Source organism: Trachinotus anak, unplaced genomic scaffold (genome assembly GCF_046630095.1).
Source record: "Trachinotus anak isolate AG129_WGS33_773 ecotype Australia unplaced genomic scaffold, CSIRO_AGI_Tana_v1 ptg000008l, whole genome shotgun sequence".
Lineage (NCBI taxonomy): Eukaryota > Metazoa > Chordata > Actinopteri > Carangiformes > Carangidae > Trachinotus > Trachinotus anak.
This window is the reverse complement of record NW_027273859.1, coordinates 26,055,605-26,082,717: the sequence shown is the minus strand read 5'-3', so window position 1 is coordinate 26,082,717 and position 27,113 is coordinate 26,055,605. Positions and strand designations below refer to the sequence as shown.

At 39.7% G+C, this 27,113-nt stretch overlaps 1 protein-coding gene and 1 long non-coding RNA gene across 3 annotated transcripts in view; one reads left to right on the top strand and one right to left on the bottom strand.

Moving 5' to 3' along the window:
* The window catches only part of LOC139624598 (stromelysin-3-like), a 38,350-nt gene extending 11,515 nt beyond the window's left edge, over positions 1–26,835 (top strand). Inside the window, 16 exon segments of the mRNA XM_071483856.1 lie at positions 3,154–3,380; positions 7,260–7,403; positions 11,832–11,965; positions 12,817–13,055; positions 15,016–15,220; positions 15,925–16,185; positions 16,768–16,882; positions 16,987–17,014; positions 17,016–17,081; positions 21,089–21,193; positions 21,892–21,957; positions 22,048–22,121; positions 22,257–22,350; positions 24,039–24,234; positions 24,489–24,579; positions 25,209–26,835. Of these exon segments, the coding sequence (XP_071339957.1) occupies positions 3,154–3,380; positions 7,260–7,403; positions 11,832–11,965; positions 12,817–13,055; positions 15,016–15,220; positions 15,925–16,185; positions 16,768–16,882; positions 16,987–17,014; positions 17,016–17,081; positions 21,089–21,193; positions 21,892–21,957; positions 22,048–22,121; positions 22,257–22,350; positions 24,039–24,234; positions 24,489–24,579; positions 25,209–25,452 (2,289 nt within the window). The 3' untranslated portion in view covers positions 25,453–26,835.
* LOC139624599 (uncharacterized) lies at positions 13,760–19,260 on the bottom strand. Of its 2 annotated transcripts, none has more exons than XR_011691680.1 (3): positions 19,068–19,260; positions 15,531–15,669; positions 13,760–15,315 (listed from the first exon to the last, which is right to left on the bottom strand). It is a non-coding gene; the product is annotated as an uncharacterized lncRNA (long non-coding RNA). The 2 variants fall into 2 exon arrangements; XR_011691679.1 differs by lacking the exon at positions 19,068–19,260 and adding an exon at positions 15,836–15,957.
* Positions 26,836–27,113: the final 278 nt, after the last annotated feature.

Genomic DNA, 27,113 nt, shown 5'->3' with positions numbered 1-27,113 from the left:
CCTGGGAGCTTAGCTTTGGAGCCATGGCTCTTTCAGTTCATTCATAACAACACTGACCAGCCATTTAAAGAAAACTGTAGGACATGGGCACAAACTCCCCCCTTAACATGAATAAGTGCTTTGTGCATCGAAATAAGCAGCTAAAATCTCCTTTAAACCAAGTGAAACACAGTAGGTGGAGGGGAGGGTGGAGGTGGGGGATCAGGGAGGTGTGTACTGTTTGTTCTGTGATCCAGACCCATCAGTCACTGTGTTACTGCAGTCTGGAGCACATTCCACAAATCCTGCTGCGTTTTGTTCCCCATAACCTACAACAGCGACACAGTTTGAGTCCTGCAGGGCTGAGGGAAGGAGACTCTTTTAAACACAACAAAAACATGATTGTAATTTTACTCAGATAAACATCCTGTATTCAGTTATTGTATATTTTATGAATCTTGTGTTAATTACAGTTAAGTTATGAAATAGGATTTGTCAGGTTGATTTAAAATCTTTGGTTTAATAAGGCTTACAGTTGATATTTTCTCCTCCTGGGCCGTCTGCTTGTTAAGGCTGAAAAGCACCTGTAATTTAAATCCACCGTAAGTTGCATTTTTGCCTTCACACAAAACTGAACTGTAAACATGAGGTGACATGAGGACTTATCTTAGGGCTGTGTGTTTTGACTTTTTATTCATACAATAATTTTTGCTTTTTGTACAATTTACAAGAAATATTTAGGATTTAGGAATATATAGGATTTGAATGAATAAGAGTTTTGCCTGAAATATAATAATTCTGGACTGTTTTTGTAGTTGAGTTGGTTTTAACCAAAACACAGGATGCGTAATAGGAAAAAATCAGTCAAAACTGTTTATGCGTGTGACATAGTTGGTTTGTGCAACGCACATGTTTATGTTAATAGTCACATGTGATGCTGGAGTGAAAAACTGGTTGTCATAGCAAGGGAGGAGATGTAATAATCAGTTAAAGGACACTGTGAAAGTATCAAAGCCTCAGTCCACAGAGAAATGCACACAGCCTGTATTCAGAAACTGAGCCTTAAAACGAGCCAACAGGACCTCTGTAACTTTGTGATGTCACAACAAAGCAGTCACTGCTCTCAGCCATGACCCAAGCCCCGCCCACATGGACCCACCATCAAACCTTGCAGGATTTGGTTTCTCTGAGTGTTGACCTGAATACTGCTATATTTTTACAGTCAGCCAATCAGAAGAGAGGCTCAGAGCCTCTCTTCTGATTGGCTCACTGACTTGTTGTTACTCGAGCTCCAGAAAGAAGCCTGAGAGAGGAGATGTAAATCTACACTGAGATGGTTTTTGGTTCTTAAAACCACAAATACAGCTTCTGATGGATATCAACACTTCAGATAAAACACAGGAGAAGTAAAACTATGGACCTTTAAATGTGAGGATAATGATGGACATTTTCAGACTGTCTATCCTGAAAGACATTCATAGTGTTGCACTTGATTGTTCACTTGAAAAATGACAGAAAAAAACATTATGTTAACATGTTACCTGTTTAACAAGCTAATATTTCCATGTTGTTAAGCAGCAAATAAAAGTATGTTGTGAGCAAAACTTATACTGAGGAATCATGGTGCTCTTGAAACCCTTGAGAGATTATGTAACAGAGAAACTGTGGGAAAATTCATAGGATTTGTTGATGAGCTGTAATTTGTTTCATCTCTACACAATATATTGATAGTGTCTTTCCCACAGGTTATTCTGAGCAGCAGCAACGGAAAAAGGAAATGCACGTAATTTTGTGATAGGAGGAGAACACCCAAAAGTTCCCTGCTAACTGTGGCGCTGCAGATGTGGTTTGGTTTTGAGGCTGAAGACTGAGTCAGATGAGGAGGTGCGGATGGGACGCCTCTCCTCTGTAATTTGCTTCTGTGGAAATGAGCAGAGCCATTTCCTCTGGCAGTGGGGTATTAACGATAATGGGACACTCTGGGACCGAGTGTCTCTTAAACTGGGGCAAACTACGTGTTTTGGTGACCTGGTTTTGACCGCATGCTGTCATTAAGCCCAGAGTTTAAAATGAATTCAAAATGGTGCTGATTCATATCCAGCCACAACTGAGATTCCTTTCTTCCGTTTTCAGCTCTATGGATGGTAATGTCGGTCAGTCAGTCCACCACTTTGACCTGCATAGCAATTAAATCTAGTGCACGCATTCATGTCCCCAACAGGAGAAATGATAATGACTTCATCTAGTACCATCATTAGGTCAAATATATAAGTTAATTGATACTTAAAGCCGATGACATTCTCATCAGCTGTGCATCCTAAACTAAGTTTCTGAACATTATAAATATTATTCTGTGAATTCGTCAGCCTGCTAATGTGTATATTTAAATTAAAGCTGTAGCTATGTACCGCCTCATGGAGCCACGAGCAGGGCTGTCGACCCTGAGTCTTGGTTGTACTTTCTGCTCTCATTACTCATTTTACTCTTAAACTTTGAGTTTTTGCTTTGTCTCTTTTCTACTGCAAGTGTTCTCCTTGTAGTTTCATTTCCTTCTCCGTTAACTTCCTCTGAAAAAGAAAATAAATGGGACACCCCCATGACTCACCTGATAGAGCACATACTGTGACGTCTCAGTCCTTAGCGCGGCGACCTTGGTTTGAGTCCGACCGGAGGCCAACTTTCCTCTCAATCGTTCACTGCAGCTATTATAAAGGCAAGAAAATGAATAATTAATTTGATTTATTTTCATATTTACCAAAAGTTTTTCTGATGGAGCCCTGGTACTAATGTTTAACTATGTTCTGACCTGCCATTAGGGCCTGCAGGAGGCTTCAGACTGAGCTGTTTTAAATATAACAAACAAATATAACAAATATCAACAAGTGAACACCCTCTCAATAACTGATGTTAGCTAACTACCATTGTGAGTCAGCAAACCACTCATGCCATAAAAAAATGGAGACATATCCTACATCACCAAGCACATGCTGGACAGTGACTAGACTCTACAAGGCCATGAACCTGTCAGAGATGGCATTTCTTAGAAGTATTCTAAGAAATGTTGCCTAGGTAAGCTGGCTTAGCTGAGACAACTAACATCTTATGGTAACTAGCACGTTGCTATGAACTAATACCTTATCAAAGAAGATTAAATGAGTTCCATTGTTGTTTCAGGTCTCTGAAAAGTTCCCCGACCTGAAGAAGAGAGGAAAGGCTACTCATGTTCAGGAGCTGGTGAAGGAGACAAGTTTGTCGAACAACACCTCCAACACGTGGAACCGACCTCGCTGCGGCGTCCCGGACTACCCCGCCCTGAGGGAGGTGCATCATCGAGGACGACACCGCCAGAGACGCTACGTCCTGTACGGAGGACGTTTGGAAAAGACGGACCTCACCTACAGGTAAAGATCTGCAGATCTACAAACATGTGCACAGCCTCACCACATCAGCCTGTTCGGAGTATTTTACTGTTCCCCAACTCCTTGTGTGATTTGGAATAAAAAAAGTTGAGAAATGTTTTTATATTTTCACAACATACACAACACTTCAGCTGGCAACAAACAAAAAACTGAAAATACTAAATATATTCACAGAAGCTTTACACAACCCAGAGTGGTCTACTGATAAAATGTGTGAGTAAGTGAAGCTTAAAGTGCTAACAACTTTACAAACACCACTCCCAATGAATGCCTAAGATGCTCTGTTTAAACTAGAAGTGCAGCTAAGGTGAGGAAACGTGGGGTATGATCAAACTAATACGTTTTAGTTTTAAATGTCGCTCTTGCTACGTTTTCGCCTGCTGTTCACACTACTCCAGAGTTTTCGAGCACCTTCGAGACTTTTGGAAACGCTGCAGGACCCACTTTAGTGTGAAAAGTCCAGGGTTGTGATGTAGTCAGAAACGAAGTCCTTTGGAAACGATGATGCAGACACCCACTGTCGCTCCCTGATTGGCTCTTATCAGCCTTGACTACCAGTGGTAAAAAGCAACATGGATAACGAGTGACAAGCGTCACTGACCTTGTTGTTTCTGCTAGCAGCTGATGTGCAGTTACATTCTGCATTTTAAAGCTACAACTGTTCCTCATTCGTAGTACTTTGTGTAACTAATCAGCTGCAGAGTAGACTATCAGCTTCCTGTTTACGCTGGCTTGTGCATTCCCAATGCACATTAATGTAAGTCTGCGTTTTCAGGTGTGACAGTGCGCGCAGAGATTTTTTCTGAAGCTAAAATACTCCTCTGGGTGGAGATCGATTTCGTTTTTAAATGAAAACGTATTAGTGTGGATGTAAAATAGCAGAGCTTATATACCACTTATACAATGAAGTCTTGAAATTATGATTATGAAAAAACGGGGTGCTGGTTTTCTTTCATCTAGGGCCTTGGCACCATCGGGTGTCTGGCAGTCGTCTGCTGGCTGCTGCCTCTCTGTCTGTGTCTCCTGGGGTCCATTTCATTGTAGTCATTCTTTAAGTTAACAGTATATTAAGACAGGCAGAGAGAGAGAGAGAAAGAAGGGGGAGGCAGAGTGCTTTTATTAGCAGCACCAGCCGCAGACTAATACGCTTCTGCTGGATTGGACCAATAAAGCACGCGCAACAGTGACACCGGAGTGATGTGGTCAACCAGGATCATGGCAACAACCCACAGAGTCAGACTACACTTCTGCGTGACCTAGAAGGGCCACATTTGCTTTTGTGGCCGCCCAAATGACTAACACATGAGCGGTGAAAGAGCAGAGCCGCGCTAATGAGTCCCTGTGTTTACCTTTTATTTAGAATCAGCCAACATCAACATTTTGAGCTGGTGAAGCAAGTTAAGGCATGACACTTGAAGTCATGCTGGGCCAGCTGAGAGCAGTGTTGTTGTAACTGATTTAACGGTTGTTAACAAAACTGAAAAGGAGCTTTCAGGTGGCTGCAGAACGTTAAAGGACGAAGCTCGTCATGGTGTAGGAGGGGCTAATGAAAGATGTCATTTATCGGGTTTGCTCTCCAGTCATAGATTCATTTATATTTATGACCTCTTTCTTTACATTTTTATCATTCGCATGTAAACATGCTGTTTAACCTCAATATGAAGTTGTAAAATTAGAGGATAAATCAATGATATTCAGAGTTTTGTTACTGTCAACAAATTCCATGAAAAGAACAAAACCAGTAATGAATATATCCAACAAAAGTGCATTGTCTGTGAAAGTAGATCCCAATAAATTTGTTTCCTCCTGTTTGTTTGATAAAAAATACAGTGAGCCATTTTAAAAGATTAAAGCTATACTTTTTATTCGTGAGCTGTTTTTAAACACTTAAGTTTTTGGTAGGAACAAATGATCTTTGGAGACGGAGACACAGCGGGGAAGTCAGAAAGTGTTGGTTTTTGGTCTTTTCATGGGATCTGTCGACTATAAGAAAGAAAGAAAAGAAAGAAGAAACATATCTTTTAAAAATCTTTTAAATTGCAGCGTGATGTAGATCTTGATATGTTTATGTCGATTTTTATTTACTAAGCTACAGGCGATACTGCCAGAGCTTCTGACAGGAATCTGAAAGCAGCAGAAGTGACACCTGCATTACCCTTAAATAATTCCAGGTGTAATTAAGTTCAGTTGAATCTCAGCAATGTGGGCCTGATGAGCCGTATTTACCGAAATAATTCATCTGTAATGTGTAAGGTATTTGTGCAAAAAGTGATATGCTCAAGAATTTCAAGCTAAGTGAACTTTGCACTGAGGAAAGTCCCTTTGTGCAAAAACGTCAACAATCTGCACAAATATTTGCACCTTTGCAGCAGTGCGTCTTTTTGCAGTGTGTTTACACAAGTACATAGTGATGATCAAACAGAAATGGTTTTCAGCCAATTTATCTTAAATACCGAGCTCTTTAAATGAACATCTCTCAGAAAGTTGCATGGTTGAGCTCTACCTCTCTTCCTGCAGTATATACTTCATGTAAACAAAAGAGACAGGGTTTTTTTTTATTGCTCATGTTTCTCTAAATTAAGACCACATTTCCCATAAACCCTGATGTTTCCTGTCCCCCTTGCCCCTTCTTGCACAAAAACAAGCGCTGATAACAGCCTGTATAAATTCTTGCAGGCAAGCTAACGTGCTCTGGACTGACAGCCCCTCATTCTGTTCTTTGCCATAAAAAGATGCAGCAGGTTTGTCTCCAGCGCAGAGCGGCTACTAGAGGCTGACAGCCTTCCTACAGATGGTCTGGTTTGTCCACAGTGGCTGCAGTTATACCTTATGTCTCAACTCCATTTAACTGATGCTGAAAATGCTTCACATAATACCTTTAACTTTACAATAATAAAACCATCCGTCCATGGAGACCCCAGGAAGACGAGCTGATTGCTTTGATAAATGCTCATATGGAGAATTAACAGCTAAAGGTGACAGGATTATGTCAACACTTTGGTAAATACACTTGACTATATATTAGCAGAGTTAAACAGGGCCAAACAGCTGACATGGTTCTGTCCAAAGCTAAATAAAATCCGACTACCATAACCTCTTAAGATTATTAATTAGGAAGTTATTCTTGTTTAATTAAAGTAAACAGAAACCAAAGTCAAAAAATAACAATTTGCTTTTTTTAGTAATCTGACAAATTGCAGTAAATTGTTGTTAAACAGGATCTTTCTTTTTCTTTGTTTTTTTCTTCCAGTCAGACCGTGGCTAGCCTGTTTTTGCTTGTTTCCAATCTTTATGCTAAGCTAAGCTAAGCTAACTGGATGCAGGCTGTAGCTTCATATTAATCACAGCAGATTAGACTTGTATTGAGCTTCTACCTCAGAAAGCCAATGTTTCAAAAATGTCAGTGTCAAATGTCAGGATTGACCCTGTGACCTTTCTGCAAATTATTCATCTCATTGTACAGAGTCAAATGTCATCTAATTAACTCATTATGTTGCCCTGTCAATGGGTTGTTGTTGGTTTGTTCCAAACTGTAGCAGTGACTTTCTGATTTCTGCCAGATTTACCCTGTGCTCTACAATATATCATTTCTGAGGTGTTGGTAAGATGAGGAGGTCTCTCTTCTCTCTTTTTCCAGTTATCACTCTGGGTGGTTTGATGTCAAAGGAAAGGGAGGAGACCATGATGCGTTGTTTTGTTAGTGAGCCTGAGGGCATCAATAACAGCACACCTCCCCGCTGACGAGACGACTGCAGATCAGATTAGAGGGAGGCGTGCGAGGCCGGTGGTCCCTCTCTGATACTATACTTTACATCCTGTGTCTGTGTTTGTATCTCTGACACCTGCGCTGGTCTCTTGCAGGATCGTCCGGTTTCCATGGCAGATGGGAGAGGAAAAGGTTCGTCGTGTCTTTCGGGAAGCTCTGAAGATCTGGAGTGACGTCACGCCACTCACCTTCACAGAGATCCACAGCGGGAAGGCCGACATCCGCATCGACTTCACAAGGTGGGAGGGAAAAGATAACATCTTTAATACAGCATCAGATGATAATTAAAGTCGTAGAGTGTCTAAAAAGTTTTTCATTAATTGGTGATACAGAAATAACTTTTTTTCTTCATATCAAAACATCTGCACCCAATATTTTAAATTCAAAGAGTTTTTATGGGTGTTGGGGAATGCAGGGTTATTTTTGTCAAAAACTTGAGCTTGTAAGGCCCTTGGTTTTTTTTAACAGTGGCACCGTTACTTGCTCAACTGAGCTGAAACCCAATACTTTCATTTAAAAGTGTAATCCTCAGGGTCTCTTTTGGCAACGTTGGGCATGAAGGATCCTCCCACTGGAGCCTTTGTGTCTCAGGAAAAGAAGGCTGCGTTTGAAGGAGCCTTCGAAATGGGACAGCCTAGTCGCACCACTCTGACAGAATCGGTCTGCAAACGCAGCCTCCGAAGGAATGGGCCCCTGAATCAGGACACAGCTTATGTCTCTCTGTCAAAGTCTGCTTCCTTTGGTTGAGACAGTCAGAGGACAGGCGAAGAAGTGAAGACTATGTATATATATATATATATATATATATATACATAGTCTGCCGAGGCCATTTAGTGATATTTTCTATCAAAAATAAAGCAGAAATGTATTTATAGTGAAAAGAAATGCAACATTTTAGTAGCTGCTCTCTGTAGAAAGATAGAGCTGGCAGTTCAGCGACAGAGCAGACACACAGACACAACACAGGCTGTGTGTTTCCAGCCTTCGAAGGATGTGGCCTCTGTATCAGGCACAGGCAGACAGAGATTTCTGGATTTAAAGTAACATAATACTATAAATTATAAAACTGATTCTTGTAGCTGTTTAATAAACTGCAATAATTAATAACAAATGAATAAATGAAAACGCTCCCTGTGTGTTGAGGTCAGCACTTATCGGCCTTAATAGCTCTAATTTAAGAAGAAGTTCTTTCAGACATCAAACATGTAATTAAACTTTTATTTTATTTTATTTTATTTTATTTTATGCAATTTATTTTTTAATGCGATAGAGACAGTGAGAAATATACAAGAAAGATGAGAGAGAGAGAGAGAGAGAGAAGATAACATGCAGCAAAGGGCCCAGGCTGGATACTGGTTTGGAAAATGATAGATGCATCCAGATCAAGGACAGGTGCCCAGTCCAAGCTCTCTAAGAGGACGAGGAAAAGACTCCCTAAGGTCCATGTAGCACTTGGCAGTTCTGTTTGGTTAAGAAATGAAAAATAGAAAATTGGAATTTTCTCTTTTTAATTTTTTATATGAGAAATTGAACCAAGCATCACACAGACCCTCTATGAACCCTCCTCCCTCGGTAGAGTGGCTGTGTGTGGGTGTGCAGGTGTGTGGCTGTGTTTGTGAGTGGCAGCAGGAGTGTGTGTGTGGGTGGGTGTGTTAGTATTTATGTCTTTGTTAGGACCAGTTTTAGTTTTACACCAGAAAAGTGTTTTGTACCATTTCCCTTTCTTTTTACCTTTCTCGATCTCAGACTTTTCCGCTGTGTCCTTCTCTGCCGTCTCACACTCCTGCTCCTTTTCCTGCGGGATCCCTCGTGGTGGCATTATTATCTGTGTTAGGACCAGTTTCAGTGTTGCTCAGTGAAAGTCTGCTGTACCATCTCTGGTTGTTTTTCTTCGGAGCGATCTCTGGCTCGTCCAGGTTCGCCCTCATACAACCCTCTGTCGGCTCACACTCCTGCTCCTTTTCCTGCAGAGCTTTCTTGAGATGCAAGTTTTCCTGAAGGAGGGAGAACTTGTGTTTCTGCCAGTCGACACGCTGACACACTCTCCCACTGCTGTTTAACTCTCTCCAGACGGGCCATGAGGTTGTCACTGTCGTTTTTCTGCTGATCAAGCTGAGCCTCGCAGAGAGCTCTTGATTTCTCAGGAGCTTTTCTCCTGCTCCCGTTGGAGACGCTGACTCTCTAGCTTTGCTTCACTTTTCCTCAGTGCTTCCTTGAGGTTCCTGTTCTTCTTTCTCTTCTTTCAGCTTGGTTTCCTCCTGCTGCCATATGTACTGAACAGTTTGTAGGTTTTCTTCATTTTTCTCCAGTGCTGCCGAGAGTTCACTGTTTTTTTCTTTCAGCTTGTCAAGCTGAGCTCTGGACTTATCACCTTCGTGCAGCAGGGAGGTTTTCTCTTGGCTCAGTTGGTAGGTTTCCTCCTGCAGCCAGCAGCTGATCAGTCTGTTTGAGGGCAGCTTTGATCTTTCTGGTCTCCATTCTGTGTTCCTCCAGCTGGGCTTGATGGGAGGCCTGTAATCTTTCCTCCATCTTTTCCGTATCCTGCTTCTGTTTCAAAAGCGTTTCCTCCATCTTGCCTCTGCAGCCTCTCAGCCTGATCCCTCAAACACAAGATCCTTCTCCAGTTTATCTGCCTTTGTATGAACCTCAAGCTCTGCAGTAGCTTTGTGATACCGCTGCATCCGGGCTTCATGCAGCTGGCTTCTCAGCTGATATATCTCCTTCTGCATCAGCTCTTTCTCACGGCTCCACTGGTCCCCTCTCTGTTCTTTGCCCCTCATTGGTTCTTCTGGGTTATTAAGGTAGACGTTTAGTGTAGGTGCAGCCCCCCTGTTGTGGTATTCCATGTTTTCTCTCTTCTTGTTGTTGAAAAACCATCTGATTGGTAAATGGGTTCTATTTACAAACTCACAGCAACATTCTGACGTCATAAAGATATCCTTTCGATCAACCAATCAGACTTTATTGTATAGCACTTTTCATACAAACACAAGTAACACACTAGAGGCAGGATAAAAAGAAGTGAAATAAGATTATGAATGAATGAAAAAGTAGGGTATTTAAAAGGAGAAAAAGGAGAAATAATAAGGATAAAAGATGTAAGATAATAAAATACAGAAAGACAGGAGGTGCACTGAGGTAAATAAAATTATAAATGGTGGAATATTTAAAGGAAGTAAAAATAGAGATAGAACAGTCGGGATAAAATTAATAAAAGACAGAAGAGATGTAGTGGAGTGATTAAAACCAGAAATAAAGATATACCAAATAATAAAACAGACTAAGATGTATAAATAAATGGACTAATAAATAAAAAAGTGAAATTCAAGTAAAAGCCAGATTAAAGAGGTAGGTCTTGAGTCTGCTTTTAAAGATATCAACGTTCTCCTCTGATTGATTGATTGATTGATTGATTGATTGATTGATTGATTGATTGACCTCAAAGGCCCTCAGTAACACCCCCACCAAGCCTGAAGTTGATCGGATGAGATGTTGTCGAGAAAATCACGGGACAGACGGACTGTGAACCATGTTTTCTTTTGAACTGCAAATTGAAAAATGGATTTGATCTCACAGAAAGAAAAATACAAAAAAATAAACAAATAAATAATTTACAATTTTATAAGTTAAAAAAAAAAAAGCAGAAAAAAGCAAAACTAGTCAAAGAATCGATGAAATATTTCTATACCAATTAAAACATTTGATAAAAACCATAGGCAAGTTTATTTATATTGCACCTTTCATACACGAGACGATTCAAACGTGTCCTGTCAACACTGTTGATGTCGGGCACCATTTATAATTTTAGTGTAGAGTTCAGTGTAAAGAGTGTAAAGTGTGTTTTTTTACTGCTTCAGCTCTTTTTTTGTTTTTTCATTCTCGTGATGACCTCATGCGCTCTTCGTTTTTGTCGATTTTCTGATCTCTCATCTGTAGTCAGCACAAATAGTCATAAGCTTCTCGGTCAACAGAGGCACAGAGTCAAACATGGTGAGTGTGTTTATCAATTTGGGCTGGAGGATTCAGATCAGATCAAATCTGATTTAGCTACACAGGGCGTTACAGAACCACAAAGATAGAAACAAGAGATAGCCGAGCAAGAAAGGGACAAGCGGATAACAAACTCCACAGTTTAAAGGGTATCTTTGTCATCTTTGAAATAACTTAATTTTCTTTTATGAAGCTTGGTTTGTTTGTTCCTGCGGCAATTTCGTGCTTTGAATCTTGTTTTTGATTCATTCTTCATTGTTCGTCATGTCCCAGCAGTCTTTGCTTTCCCTGCTACACAGAAATATCTTTGAGAAACAGAAGTAGGGATTCATACATCTCAATAATCCCGCACAATTAATCGATTAATTTAAAAAAAAATACCTGGCAGAGTGATACTTAATGATTCTAATGGTTCTGTTGTATGCACAGCGTAGTAATAGATAAGATTTTATTCATTTAACCTCCTATAGTCTGCAAAAATATATTTCCCTGCACTGATATCTTGTTAAATTCATGTTTTCTTATTTATCATAAAGGCATTTACCTGTAATTGTTGAGTTAAGTGTGAAGCTGAGATTTGACACAGCTGTTTTGACAGGTTTAAGGGGTTTCTTGTGCTTTCTAAGCCTCAGAGTGGCTTTTATGCTCATCAGGGCGTTTGTTTCATGAACCTGCAGGTACTGGCACGGAGATACCCTTCCCTTCGACGGCCCGGGTGGGATTCTCGCTCATGCTTTCTTCCCCAAAACACACAGACAAGGCGACATTCACTTTGACTACGATGAGTCATGGACCCTTGGAAACCACATGGGTGAGTGTGAAAACAGATTTGGAGAGTTTGAGTTTTACTTCCTTTTTAATGCTTTTAGTTGAACATAAAAACTATAAACCAGGGCACATAGTAATATGATCTGTCTGATCATATTAACACATTAACTGAAGCATTGTAATTGAGAACAGAGTAGTTCTAGTCTTTTATTTTGCATTTCAACATTTGATAGGATGTTACATCACTGATGTTTCAGGGCTGCAAACAAACAAGAAGAAGTCTGACATTCATTGAATGTAGAGCTACAGTCTAAGCATCTTCATTGTCTGCAACACACTGTTTATATATTTATACGTTATTGATAAATTAGATTGTTGTTAATTATTCCTCCTCTTCATATGTCCACAATGCACAGAATGCAGCACAGAGGAAATTATTATTATTATTGTTATTATTTTTATAATTATATTTGCTATGAGCTTCATGTTTGTCACTATATTACTTAAATATTTTGTACGAAAATGATCATCACCCTCTAAACCCTGTACTGATTTTATTTCAGTTCAACTTTTCAAAGAATCTGACTGGTTGAGTTAATCGAGGTCAAACATGTGTGACACACATGTGTGACACATCTGTAGCACCAGGCTTTATCAGGACATAGACAGGGAAACAGGGAGGATAACTGCGAGCAGATATGAGTCAGCAGGGATGGGAAGCGGTGAGGTGCATTTTTATGTCTCTTTGATGATGGCACTGCATCATCTCAGGGTGTAAAATCCCCACCGTCTGCCTCTGCAAGCAGGTCAAAACAAATACCTCGAGCTGCTTTCAGACAGCATCTGAACCAGGTGTGGTTGTGCATCCTCTGAGGTTTGTTGACCCCCCTGCAGGCACAGACCTTCTCCAGGTTGCTGCCCATGAGTTTGGGCACGTCCTGGGCCTGCAGCACTCCCGTGAGCGGGGAGCCGTCATGTCCGCATACTACTCCTTCACCTACCCGCTGAAGCTGAGCGAGGATGACAAGCAAGGCATCCAGTACCTGTACGGAGCTCATCCACAAGTGCTGCCCTCATCGCCGCCCCCGCCTCCACCTCCATCCAACCCGGAGACCAATGAGATCGTCACTAATGTGAGTGGAACTGATGAAACACAAGTTAAAGTGGATTTTGAACTGAATGAAAAAGTCTTTTTCCAATACCAGGCAAGTGGATGGTTACAAATAAAAAGCTCTTAATAAATACTGGGGATGAGGATGAATCCTACTGACTTGCTTTTTATCATATTCATTTTTAGATAAATATCTCAATAACTGTTGGATGAATTTCCATGAGGTTTGTTGGGAACATTGAGGATGAATTGTAATAATTTTAATTATCCTCTGACTTTTCCTCCAGCACCATCATCAGGTCAAATTTTCAATTTGTCCAATACTTTGATTTATCATCAAAAACCTGCCAAACTAATAACATTCCCATCAGCCTCAGATGGACTTGTTACTTTGCTTGTGCTAATCAGATGAACATATACAAACCTGACAAACTTTAACATGGCTACATTCTCACAGAGCTGCTAGCATGACTGTGGACTCTTTAGGCTTTATTTTAACAGTTCGAAGCACATGGTCTGAAGCACATGGTGCGTTTAAAGACCAGCAGGCCCATGGGAGCTCACATGGGCACAAGTGTATTTTGTGTGTGGACAGGAAAAGACAACAGCGCCAGTCTGAAAGTAGTAAAGACACTTTGCACTCGGTGTAAGATAGAGCCCTTTTTCTTGTTCTTATTGTCAACAAGTCCCATAAGGAAAAAAAAAAAAAAAACAACAGCCATTCAGTCTGAAAACAGCCCTTTATTAAAACAACAAAATGAGCTGCGTTGACAGGTTTGCTGCTTCAGGTACCGGTGAGATGTGAAATATAATCCTGGAAGAGTAACAGATCTGTGAGTCTGAGGGTGGGGTTGATTGAACATGGAGAGAGGATTATACAACTAAATTATCACAGCAGCAACTATTTTATCTTTTGACACAATTGCAAGGTAAACAACAGAAATACTTTGTGTTACAAAGTGATCCCTAAGGAATGTGTGCTTACATGTATTTGATTGCTGGAGACTATTTCAGCAGCAGATGAATCCACTGATTAAATCTGGATTACTCTGTGGAAAGACCCAAACCAGCAGCTTGTCAGTCCGTCTCTCAACACTGTCTGACTTCCCTACTCTGTCTCTGGCTCTCAGCTCCAAGTTCATCTTTAGAAACACCTCACAAAAACACATCATATAGTCTCAGTTTCATTTTTAGAAAGTGTGTAGTAATGTCCACAAACAGCTGGACATTGTAGTTTTTAGCAAACAAATAGTACATATTTCATTGGTAGGGGACTATTTTCAGCAGTGGATTAATACATATTTGGTGGTCTAGAGGGTATTTGGGCATCAGGACAGTGTGTGTGGGACTGAGTCAAAATAAAGTACAGTGTGTTTTCATGGTTCATGTGGCTCATTGATGTGTTTTTAATGGTTTCTGGAAACAATGGAGCTCTGTGGCTCAGAGGATTAAAAATCTATAGGCAACACTTGTTTGTAAGATCGACTCATTTTTATGGGATTTGTTGGCAAGAAGAACAATATAGAACACATTCAGCTTTATCCTTAGACAGGAAGTAGTTTCTGTGGTCATTACTCACTTATGCAGTGAATACGTTTGAACCTACACCACATCATACAGAAGGGTTTTCTTTTAACCATTGATGATAAATGAAGGTTAAAGACTAAAGTCAGATTTTAGTCCCAGTAGAGTTTCTCACAGGAGAGCGCTGGAAAAAGGTTCTTTTCTCTTGTAAAACTTGTAACTGAGAGGTTTTACATTCACACTGAAAATCCCTGAGATTCCTTGTGATGGTTTTTGGCGTCTTCAGCTGGAAACTAAACTGAATTAAGGACCAGACTCTGCATGACTTTATTTTGGGATCCTTTCAGGCAATAAAATTCTCTTTAACACTTGATCCCACTGCAATAAAAGTCTCTATTGTTTTACGTTGCGTGTAATGCTGCATGTTGGAATGAACAAGTGATCTGTTTCATTTCCAGCCCGACGCCTGCCAGACAGACTTTGATGCTGTGTCTATGATCCGCGGGGAGCTGTTTTTCTTTAAGTCGGGCTACGTTTGGCGGATCAGGGACGGGCAACTGGAGAGCGGTTACCCAGCTCTGGCGTCCCGTCACTGGAGGGGGATTCCTGACAACATCGACGCCGCCTTTGAAGACAAGTCAGGGAATATTTGGTTCTTTCAAGGTGAGCGACGCAGACGTTTGAGCTGCTGTCATGTGGTTCTTGGTTTCGTGTGAGGGCAGGATCGGGGGAAGAAGTCTCAAAATAAGTGCACAGATCTACAGGAAGTATCACAGCAAAGTTTAAAAAGGTGTAAAATGTCAATTAAGATAGAACTGTGATGTTACAGGAGTTAAGTCTGTCATGTAAATATGGTTGAATGTGCAAATACTGTTAGTTTAAACCACCTTTGAGTTACATATGGCTGAGCCCGTACTCACTGGGAATGCAAAAGATTCTCAGTTTACTGTATGTGAGTCACAACAGGTCTTACCTCGAGAGAAGGCAGGCTGAAGGTCCGCAGCTTGCTCAAAGACACAGGAAACATGGAAGTTTGAGGGTTTAAACCTCTGACCTTTTGGTTTGGTGTTGTCTTTATCCACAGAGCTCCACTGCAGCTCCAACTGATCACTCTGAAATAAAACACGAGACAAAAGAAATGGGTTGAATCTTTAACAGTGACCATAAGACGGTTGTTAATTTGATGCAATCACTGCGTGTTGGATGTCTCAGCTCTTACAGTAAAAACCCAATACAGAAAAGGTGACCTAGTGGTTGGTCACGAGGTTTGGTGTTCACCTGCAGTGGATGACTGTCTGTAGAGAAGATCTTTGCACTAGCAGCAGTTACAGAGGCAAAGATGAACGAATGAGAACCATCTGTCGCAGGTGAGAACTACTGGGTGTTTGATGCCGAGATGCAGATCAGAGGGCCGGAGTCCATCAGGAGCTTGGGTCTGTCGGAGTCCGGGATCCAGGCGGCACTGCGCTGGGGCCACGACTCCAACTACAACACCTACTTCTTCAAGTCAGGCAGCTACTGGAGGTTCAGCCCCCGCGAGAACCGAGTGGAGTCCGTCTACCCCCGCAGCATGCAGGAGTGGAACGGCATCCCCGACGACGTGGACGCTGCTTTCAGGGACATTTATGGTACGGTCGGAAAACAAAAACTCAACAAGTGAACAAAGTTAAGAGTTTGTGATTAATTAATGAGATTTTAATGATTCCAAACTGATTCATCTGAAAATCAGCACAATAATTTTTCCTTTGGCTCTATTGAATATTTAAACCCACACTGGTTTTACTGCACAAATAGATTCATTATTATTATTTTAGTAACAGTTGTTCAGGGATTTGCAATCTTGGAATCAGAAGAATAAATGTGATTTCATACAATTCCTACAATATTTGCAAGAATCTCCAAGTTACCACTTTAAATGGAGGCTCCTCAGGGACGTCAGCAGGACACAACTCAAATGAAATGATCTGTTTGTGCACAGACGTTTCATGGAGCTGCTGATGATCTTAGTTTTTTCAAGTTACAAACCCTGAACAATCTGTCTTCTGTTACCAAAAACAAACTATCTGGTTTGTATGAACATCACTAAATTATTAAAACTGATGTTGTTTTCATTCAAATATTACTGCAATAAGAAAATAAAAAAAATAAAGAATAAGAGACTTATTACTGACAGATTTCACAGTAAATCCACCGTGGTCTCTGTTTTTCAGGCTACGCTCACTTCATCCGAGGACGGCAGTACTGGAAGTTTGATCCTGTCGGCATGAACTCTCTGGAGGGATACCCTCGCTACATCGGCATGGATTTTTTTGGCTGTAGGAATGTGTGAGTCTTAAATTGTGGAGAATCAGATTGACAGATTTTTTTTTTGACAATGAAGAGGAGTTTTTGGAACGAAGACATTTATATGTTCATTCTACGGATTCAAGGGGATTAAGACGATCTCCTGTAAATCTGTTTATGCTTTACTCCATTTAATGATACTCAGATCAATTTCAGCTTCTTCTCAGGAAAACCAACTTATGTTTCCTCAGTCTTGGCACCTCCTGTGCAGCTATACTCATATTTATTTTGCACATTTTGTCACCATGAGGCTGAGATCTGGGCCCGTATTAATGTTGTGTGATGCTGATGTGAACTGCACCGTTCTCACCTCCTTTCTCTGAGCCTGACAATGAGCTTTTCGACTGAAACTGCTTTACAGACAGAACCAGTGCAGACTGTCTCATTCCCTGTCATCATGAATGGACTTGCTGATCCTCAAGTGTTTAAAGAGCGGCATCAAACTTAAAGCTGCAGCAGGTAGATGTGAACATGAGGCGCTGTAGCCAGCAGTGAGAGTTTACTTTTGTTTTAATATTGTAACTTTAAACGCAGATATCAAACAGCATCTTCAGCCACACTTTGCTCTTTTAAGACTGTGACCACACACTGACCATGAATCAGAAGAAAGAAACAAAAGTCAGAGTTTTGGAAACGCATCAGACTGCAGAAAGATTTTTTGTGACACAGTTGTAACTTTGAATAAGCATGATGGACTCGTTTGTGTGTTTGTGCTCTTATCAGCTTTCAAAGCACCGGGGGGGGGGGTTTCTTGCCCTGAAGTGAGTCTCTCAGGCAGCACTCACTCTCATGCTGTCTGGTGTCACTAACAGTCAAGTTTCAAACCAAATGTAATGCAATTTTTTACAAAATTTCCAAAAAAAATGTATCATTGCTTGTTCCTATTCACTGCTCTTATGTGAATAGTAGGAGTTTGGTGCGTTGAGATAAACTGTTGCACCAGTTCTTCAGTCAGGTGCCATTAAACCATTGCAGTGGTGCAGTGTGGAAAATGTGAAGGAAATATGGCATTTCTGTTTGTTTCAAGTGATATGAGGAAGGTTAAAGGTCCCATATTTTACTATTTTCCACTGTTTTATTTGAATGTTTGAGTGTTGATATCTATAAGAAGATATATTTGTGGTTTTAAGAACCAAAAACCATCTCAGTTTAGTTTTTCATCTCCTCTGTCAGGCTCCTCTCTGGAGCTCTAGCAATAACAGGTCTGTGAGCCAATCAGAGGGAGAGGAGGATCTGAGCCTCTCTTCTGATTGGCTGACTGTTTTCTGAATGATTGAATAAAAATATAGCAGATTTCAGGTCAACACTCAGAGAAACCAAATCCTGCAAGGTTGGATGGTGGGTCCATGTGGGCAGGACTTGGGGCGTGACTGAGAGCAGTGACTGCTTTGTTGTGACATCACAAAGTTCCAGAGGTCCTGACGATTCGTTTTAAGGCTCAGTTTCTGAATACAGGCTGTGTGCATTTCTCTGTGGACTGAGGCTTTGATACTTTCACAGTATTAATATAGAACCTAGACCTGCTTTATAATCAAAAACACATGGACATCTCATTTAATACAATATGGGACCTTTAAGGTTTCGTCATCGCTCCACACAGATCTGATGTTTTCACCTTTTTAGTGACGAGTGACGTTTAAGTCATGTCTCATGTGCGTCACGATTTATTCACCAAGTCTTTCTCCACTGCACTTTGTCGCTTTTTGTTTTATTGATACACCAACTTTTACACCTCAGCCAAGCATAAAAGGTTTTTTGTGATATTCTGACTCTTTTCAAATGGATGGAACAAATTTGTGCGACTGACTATTAGCAATGAATCTTGACAGAGCTGATCTTTGATGGCATGAAGACCTGAAGAGTCTAAGACATCTAAAAATGTTTTAATTGTATTTATTATTCATATTTTCAAGATTTCAGTAAGTAGGGATGAGAGGCTTCTCTCTCTTGCGATTTAGGTTGAAAACATGTCTGATTCCTTCATGTAGCTTTTAGATCTTAGGTTATGTTATCTACTTTTTAGTGCCTGACAAAACAAAAGAATTTCTGCTTTTCATTAACACATGGAGCCTTAAAGAAATTCAGTGTTCATGTGGGAAAAAAATGTGATAACATCAATTTGATGTCTTTTTCTGAACATGATGGTGCGAAGCTTTTTATCACTCACCGGCCTCTGTTGCAGGAAAAGCTCCAGGGCGCCATCTAGAGTGCAGCACTGTCACCCTGCAGAAGGAGTGTGATGTGTCCTCGTGTTTTATGTTTCTCATCCTTAACGAAGTCATTGCCTCTCTCTAACATGGTGCTCTGTTCAGGTCACTCTGTGTGAGGTGGTCAGGGACAGCAGCTGCTGTGTGGATCAGTGGTTCTCAACCAGCCCAGTCATTCAAAAACAGACTTTGACCCTTGTTTTGATTTTCACGCTGTTTTACAAGACAAAGTTAATGATTCACTAGAATTTATCTGAAATATTATTGGATGGCAGCGGTGGAGAGTAATTAAGTATATCTACAGGTATGATTGTGAGATACTTTGCTTATTTCCATTTTCTATTACTCAAATACATTTCAGAGACAAATATTTTAGGACTGCAACTAACAGTTCTGTTCTTTATTGATTAATCTACCAGTTAGTTTTTTGATGAATTGTTTTGTCTATAAAATGAAGATAAATAGTGAAAAGTCTCGTTTTAATTTCCCACAGGAATCTCCAGATGTCTTGTTTTGCCTGATAGTCAGTTTCCCGTGACAATGAAAAGCATCAAATTGTTGCATTTGAGAAGGAAAGAACAAATACTTAATGTTTTGTCATTTAAGAAATAAAAAATAAAAAATAAATCATTCAGTTATCAAAATACTGGCAGATTAACCTTCTGATGATTAAGTAATTGTTGCAAGTATATACTACATACTAATCAAAGTGGTATACTATTGTATAAAACTTTTGGAGCCACAATCTTTAATGTTTTAGTATCTTTACTTTCTGGTTTGAGTGATTTTATGATTTCATTTAAACTGAGCTCTGAATACTCCTCCACCACTGCAAAAGTTTTGTGGGTCAGGGAACCCAGGTTAAGAACCGCTGTTCCTGCTAATCGGACATTTCCTCTGCTGCGTCCCTGGCTGCAGCACTTGAACTGTGAAGTCTCAGCACTGCCTGCCGTGTTCATCACATGTTAGTTTTTCAGTGCAGGACACTGACGAGTCATTACAGTTTTCATCATTCAGTCTGTTATTGCTTTTCGAATCAATTCATCAACTCACTTTAAGTGTTAATCAGTGAACTCTGCTTTGAACAAATATTTATACTCATTCGACTTAGGAAAAGTTTCTTGTACATACATGTCTTTGATTATTTTTTTTTACTCGTATGTAGTCTGTACGTTGTACATTGAAATATATGAACTGCATATTGTTTCTTTCTAATAAAACCATAACCTCTTTACCAAACTCTGCTGCTTCTACAGATTAACACTGATTCACCACAGAAACTAATGCTAGAAGTAATTTAAATGCTTTTTTTTAACTGATAATAATAATGAGATGCATTTCCTTTTTTTTTTTTATCTAAATGTAACGTTTTTGACTAACCAACTTATTAAATAAAAGTGTTAAAAAAAATAATAATTTAACTGACAAATAAGTTAACTTTTCAGCCAACTCCTAATAATAATCTGAACATTACTAATAAATGTCAGTTGTTTTTTTTTGATTGAAAACAAAATTAGAAATTAGCCATGTTTCAAATATTTCGCTACATATCTTATTACAATGGTGCAGAAAAACATAATCTTTGCTACTGCAAAAAAACTGGTTTGGCAAAATGTTTTATTGCTGATATTTTACATCTCAGACTGAATCGTCAATAATTTAACACACACACTCACACACACAAATTAATTCTCAGTCAGAATATTAGTTTCAATATTTGGCCCGTTTCTAAAATTTTATTTTATTAATCTATTGTATTTAGTTTGTTCTGTAACCTTTATATCTCTTAAAAACTGATTTATAAATTATATTTCTCAATGTGTATTCTAAGTTTATTGCCTTAAAGTGGCTGTAATGTGTTAATAGTTGACAGTGTGTGGGGTGGATGGTGTTAATTGATGAGTGAATGTGATTGCCTGGTGCAGGGAGGGGGCGGGGCCTGTGCAGTTCATTCAGTGGGTAAATCATGGTTGACAGCGAGGCAGCAGCAGCAGCGATGGCTCACAGCTTCACTCAGGAGTATTTTCAGATCCCAGTGGTGACCCGAGCTTACACAACCGCCTGCGTCCTCACAACCGCTGCTGTGGTAAGAAACAACAACGACAACAACTCAGTAACAATCAGGGAAACAACAGGGGATTTTAAACTCTCACCTCCAGGATGATATCAGACAGAAAACATGCACTAATATCAGGAAAATTCATTATTATGAACTGAATTATGAACTTTTAAGACTACATGTAGTGTATATTATCTAACTAAACATTGTGCTCATGTTAACATTATGAATACAAGTTGTTTTTACATGCTTTTTAAATATCACATAAATTCATTGCTGCGCACAGTTTTTGTCGGATGTTGCTTTTTCACATGGTTTTATCTTAAAAGCTAAATTTCAAATGAAGTATAACATTTGAAAGTAATTGAACTGTGGATTGTTGAGATCGAGGTGACAGCAGTTAAGGTGTTAGATGACTTCAACACGATGAAAGGAGTCGAGGTGTCAGTTGAAGTATAAAAAACAAGGAAAGTGGACTTTAATTGAAGTAGAGTTACCACAAATTGTTTTAGTGTTTGCACTGATTTTTGGAGCTGGAACTGTGAGTTAAAGAGCAACGGATTAAAGTAGTTAAAATGTCTCTTTGAAAGTAGTTGAAATTTCAATTATAGTGTTGAGCGACTCATATCTGGCAACGCAACAAATCAAATTTCCACAAAATATTGACTCTCCATGTATGTCTTGATACTTGCTGGTTAATCTCAAGCTGTGTGTCATTTTTTTAGCAACTTGAAGTCATCACCCCCTTTCAGCTCTACTTCAACCCCGACCTCATCATCAGAAGATACCAGGTAACCTTTATCACCTATTTTAATAAACTTATAACATGTTCATATCACATATTATCTTAACTACACTATTATTTTCTCTCTCTCTCTCAGATATGGCGTCTGATAACGAGCTTCCTCTTCTTTGGTTCCCTTGGATTCAGTTTTGTGTTCAACATCATCTTTCTGTATCTTTTATCACAGTGATTCCCTGGGTAAAACCAGAGGAAATATCTCTGTTAATGTCATCTGTTGTCAGTTTACCATAAACGCAAATGGCAGCATTAACCATATCACCAGGGGGAATCCTTAACTAAAACAAGTTACCGATACTGTCGGATGCTGGAGGAAGGCTGTTTCCGGGGAAGGACGGCAGATTTTGTTTTCATGTTTCTGTTTGGAGGAATCGTGATGACTGTATCCTTTTACACACTTAGCACAAAAACAAAGTTTTACTAAAATGATGCTTGAAGTACCACTGTTACAAAAACAAACCTAAAAACGAAACCAAAACTATCTGACTATCTGCATGATAAAATACCAAAACAGTTTACTGATAAAATTATTGTGTATTTTTGTAATTTTGACAAACTGAAAAAATAGAGTTTTTTGTCCCTTCTGAGCTCTAAGTGTTCAGGTAATAGGCTGGAGGATAAACATCTATTTTGGTTATTATGTGTTATGTACTTTTTTATGTACTAATTTATTCTTGTGCTCCTGTTTGCTGATAGGATTTCTTTGCTTAAATCAGGACATGTAAAAGCTTGTAATACCAGCTACTATACAATCAGCCTGTCATTTTTTGATGATGCTCAGCAGTTTGTAGCCAGAAGCTCTTGTTCACATTCCAGGTTAATGATACAGTCCTGGTCTGTTAACTACAGACGTCCCTCTGGGCTGTTGTGAAACGGTCAGTGTGCAGGTTTATTGGCTTTTCTGAAGCCGTGTTATGTTTCATGGACAGATTTAAATGCAGGTATATGACTAATTCTACTGTAATATCAGGATAGTACAGTGTTGAGTGTGTAAAATGCTTAGCTTTGATGAAAAGAATGTCAAAGGTTGGCTCTTATTGTGAAGGGTTTTATATTCGGTAAACAAAACCACCAGCTCTAACGAAAGGTCAAAGCTTCATCTGCATCATGTCATCGAGAGCTGAGTGATTAATGTCCAGTACTTCACATACTGATCTTAAGTTATGTACATTTCTGGAGACAGATACGTCACAAAATGTGACTATAATGTATAACATTCATTATATGTATGGAAGCCCATTTCTGCCAGAGAAACAAAACTAAATATAAAAATGTATGAAAAACAAAACCATGAGACATTACGTCAAAAGCATGTCATAATTATATGACAAGTAAAACTGATCTTTTTTTATGAATACAATTTTTTTTAAATGTATATTTTTAAATTATACTTAATTAATATTTCAAATTTTTGACTAAATAAGTTACAATAATACAATATTGAGAGACACAAATCACAAGTCATAATCATGGAATAAGTAAAATATAGACTTTTCTACTCAAAATTATAATAGTTAGTCAATGAATATATTACAGTTAGAGTCATAATATGTTAGGAAGTAAAATCTAACTGGTAAGTCAATGTATAAAATATTTTGATAAGTCAAATTTGTGACTTAAGTGATAATTCTATAGGTCAGTATTTATTAATTGTGATTTAGAAAGTCAATCCTTTTATTTTGTAAAAGGATTTTTTTTCTTGTAGAAAGTCAAATGTTTGACTTAGTATTTTATAATTATGATTCACAACCATGACTTAATGCTATTTACCAATTTTACTTTTATTAACTGTAATGCTTAATAACTTTTCCTTTCTTGACAAAAATGGTTGTGATTTGAAAAAAATATTTTTACCAGTTTATTTTGACCCTGTATGAAGTTGCCATGTAGCTATCTGCCACCAATTCAGGTTTGACTCAAGTAATAAGGTTATTTCTGCCAATAAAGCAGCGTTTTCCTTTGAGAAACATCTGTTAAACTGAATTATCCATAAAACACAGACCTAAGTGTTGATTTTACTAATGAACACAAAACCAAGCAGTGAGTTGTATTTAACCTGACGGCCTGTAGCTGTTCGGTCTGTTCGCCAATGTCTTCTTCCTGGGTCAGGCCTTCATCATCATGCTGGTGTACGTGTGGAGTAGAAGACATCCGCTCATACGCATGAACTTCTTCGGCCTCCTGAACTTTCAGGCCCCGTTCCTCCCCTGGGTGCTCATGGGATTTTCGCTGCTGCTCGGAAACTCCATCGTGGTCGACCTCCTAGGTATAAAACACCTCAACAAAAACCGGCAACATCTGATGTAACCAGACCTTAATGTTGGAGAGTCGTCAAGAAAGAGGATTATTTTTTATCTATCTTACTTTCAGCAACCGAGGACATAAACCAACAATATGTTAGTTTGTCTCTTGACACTTTCTGACTACTCTCAGCTCCGAGTGTGAACCAAACATAATGATGTAGATGACACGTCGGTCATCTAGTGGTCAGATGAACCGATGAGTTCCTTCCCTCCTCAGGTATCAGCGTCGGTCACATGTACTACTTCCTAGAAGACGTGTTTCCAAACCAGCCAGGAGGGAGGAAGCTGCTGATGACACCGGAACTTCTGTAAGAGCCACAGTTCACCTTAACATGTGTTTTAAAAATGTGTTTGTTTGGGAAGGAGAACTAACTGTATCGGCAGAGTTGGGATTTCTGGCACAACTTCACCCATTCCCAAGGGAAAACAGTCAGAGGAGGTTCAAACTGCAGCACTTGTAGTATAAAGAACATATATGTGCCACACAAGCAGACCTCAAAGTCCACTACACAAGCTTTCAAGCATAAATTCACACACTAACCTCCTGTCTGTACAAACATTTATGCTTAAATCAGGAAATAAAATATTTTTCAAACATTAAAAAATAAAAATAAAAGTCCTAAATTGAAACGTAAAACTCTTCCTATACATTATTTTTTGGTTGTTTGTGTTGAGGCAACATTAAAGACTCCTGAACTGAAAGGTTATTTTGTTAAAACTAATTAGTCTTGTCTTAATCTATAACAAAGACACGTTTTCAGCCAGAGCTCATTTCCAAATAGTATGAAAAGTGGTAGCTAGGTAAAATCTTTTATGGAAATTTTATACAGTGAAATTGTGAGTAAACAATCAAACAAACACATGGTTTTCACTTGCTAAGCATATGATAACTTAGTATAAATAAAAGACTTGTCTTCAGAACACTCTCTCTTTACAGGCGGGCTATGTTCGATCGGCCCGAAGACCCAGACTACCATCTCCTCCAAGAACAGCAGCAGGGTGGAGACCTGCCGCAGGACGGAGACCTGCACCCGGGTGGAGACCTGTGGCAGGACAGAGACCTGCAGCCGGGTGGAGACCTGCAGCAGGACGGAGACCTGCGGCAGGACGGAGACCTGCACCCGGGTGGAGACCTGCAGCAGGACGGAGACCTGCAGCAGGACGAGGAGCTGCACAACTAACAGCAGCGGACAGCAGGAATCACCAAAATCAGCAGGAATCATCCAGCAGAGACACAAACAGTGAGTCAGTGGACGTGGATTTACACAGTAACACAGTCCTGAGCCTTCGTAAAGAACTGTGGAGATGCAGAAGGACTGAACCGAGAGTCAGCATCATCAACCATTTTCATTTAAAAAAAAAAAACAAATCAAGGTGTTGTCCTGTCTGAGGAGTCAAAGTTTAAACCAGAAACAGGATGTGAGAACAAAATGCAAAGGATCAGGGGAAGAATGAGACTCTGAACTGACCTCATTTTTTTTAATGTGTTCATAAGAAGTACAAAGAGAACAGAAATGAATATGTGGAACAAGATCATCTCTATCTGAAGTTGCCCTGTGGAGATTTTCACCTTTAGCTTTTTATGAGTGGGTCCCACTTTTATTTGTCTTATACACACGAAGGTGACACAGACACACTCCTGCCAGTGGTGTCACTCTGCTGCACCCATCTACAGGTGGTGGTGACACGACGAGAGACGCAGAAACATGGAGGGAAAAGGGAGGAAGAAGATGACGGTCAGAAAATAAACATGGATGTTAACAGAACACAGGGAAATGTTTTATGAGGATAGAAATTCAACGCTTCTGTTAGACCTCAAGGAAACACACAATGTGTTTTGTTGAGTAACACAACTTTTGCTTGTTGACAAGAAAACTCCACAGGGCACCTTTAATGAGTTGCAAGTTTTCAGTGGTCGTCACATGAAGTGATCATGTTTAGTGGAAATATATAACCCTGTTTCCAAAGACCGTGAGATACATGGGGTGTGTAAAGGACTAGTAACCGACCTTCGCCCAACAGAAATAATTTTAAAGACCACAAGCAAGTTTATAAAAGCTGCAGGAGCCAAATTTCAGTTGACGGCCCTTCACCTGTGTTCCTGAGGAGAAACAGAAACACTGTCCAACACAAGCTCCGACTGACTCACTTCACCTCAGTTTACAAAGCTTTTCACGTAGAATTTGTGAACAGAAACAACATGAAGATCCTAAGATTTCAGATTCCAACTGTGTAAAAGAAGTAAAAACAGTCACACAGCCATATTTCATTTTATTTGAAATTAAAAACATCTGCACTCTGATTTCTCGAGTTAACAGGGAACAGAAGTCCTTGTGTTTGTACTTTGCTCATGGAGGACTGAGAGGAGCAGGACTAACCCATCACACCCTTCCCTGCTGTTGTGTAACCGCCGCTGGTTCACACAAACTGCCGACAGCCTGAAATCCCATCAGCCCCGTCTGCACACTCTGCACTTTCACCCGCTGCCTTTGTGGGTCAAACACTGGGGACAAAATGGAAATTGCTTAGCACAACAACACGCAAACAAGTCTCTGTGGGACCCCCACAACAAAAACGCATCGTTGCTTGCAACACAGTGGATGAATATTAGTCACAGCTGACGTTCGAAGGTCAATATCAAGAAACCAGCTGTTTGACTTTTCTCGTCAGGAGGGAAGATCATCTACAGGAAGATTTATAGTGACATTTTTATTAGACAAAAAACAATTAAAAATATCGTTACTAATTGAACTACTAAAAAACTAGGGTAGTGCCATTAAGCTAAATGCTAACACTGGCAGCATGCTAACGTGACAATGTTAACCTGCCGTCTGCAGCCGTC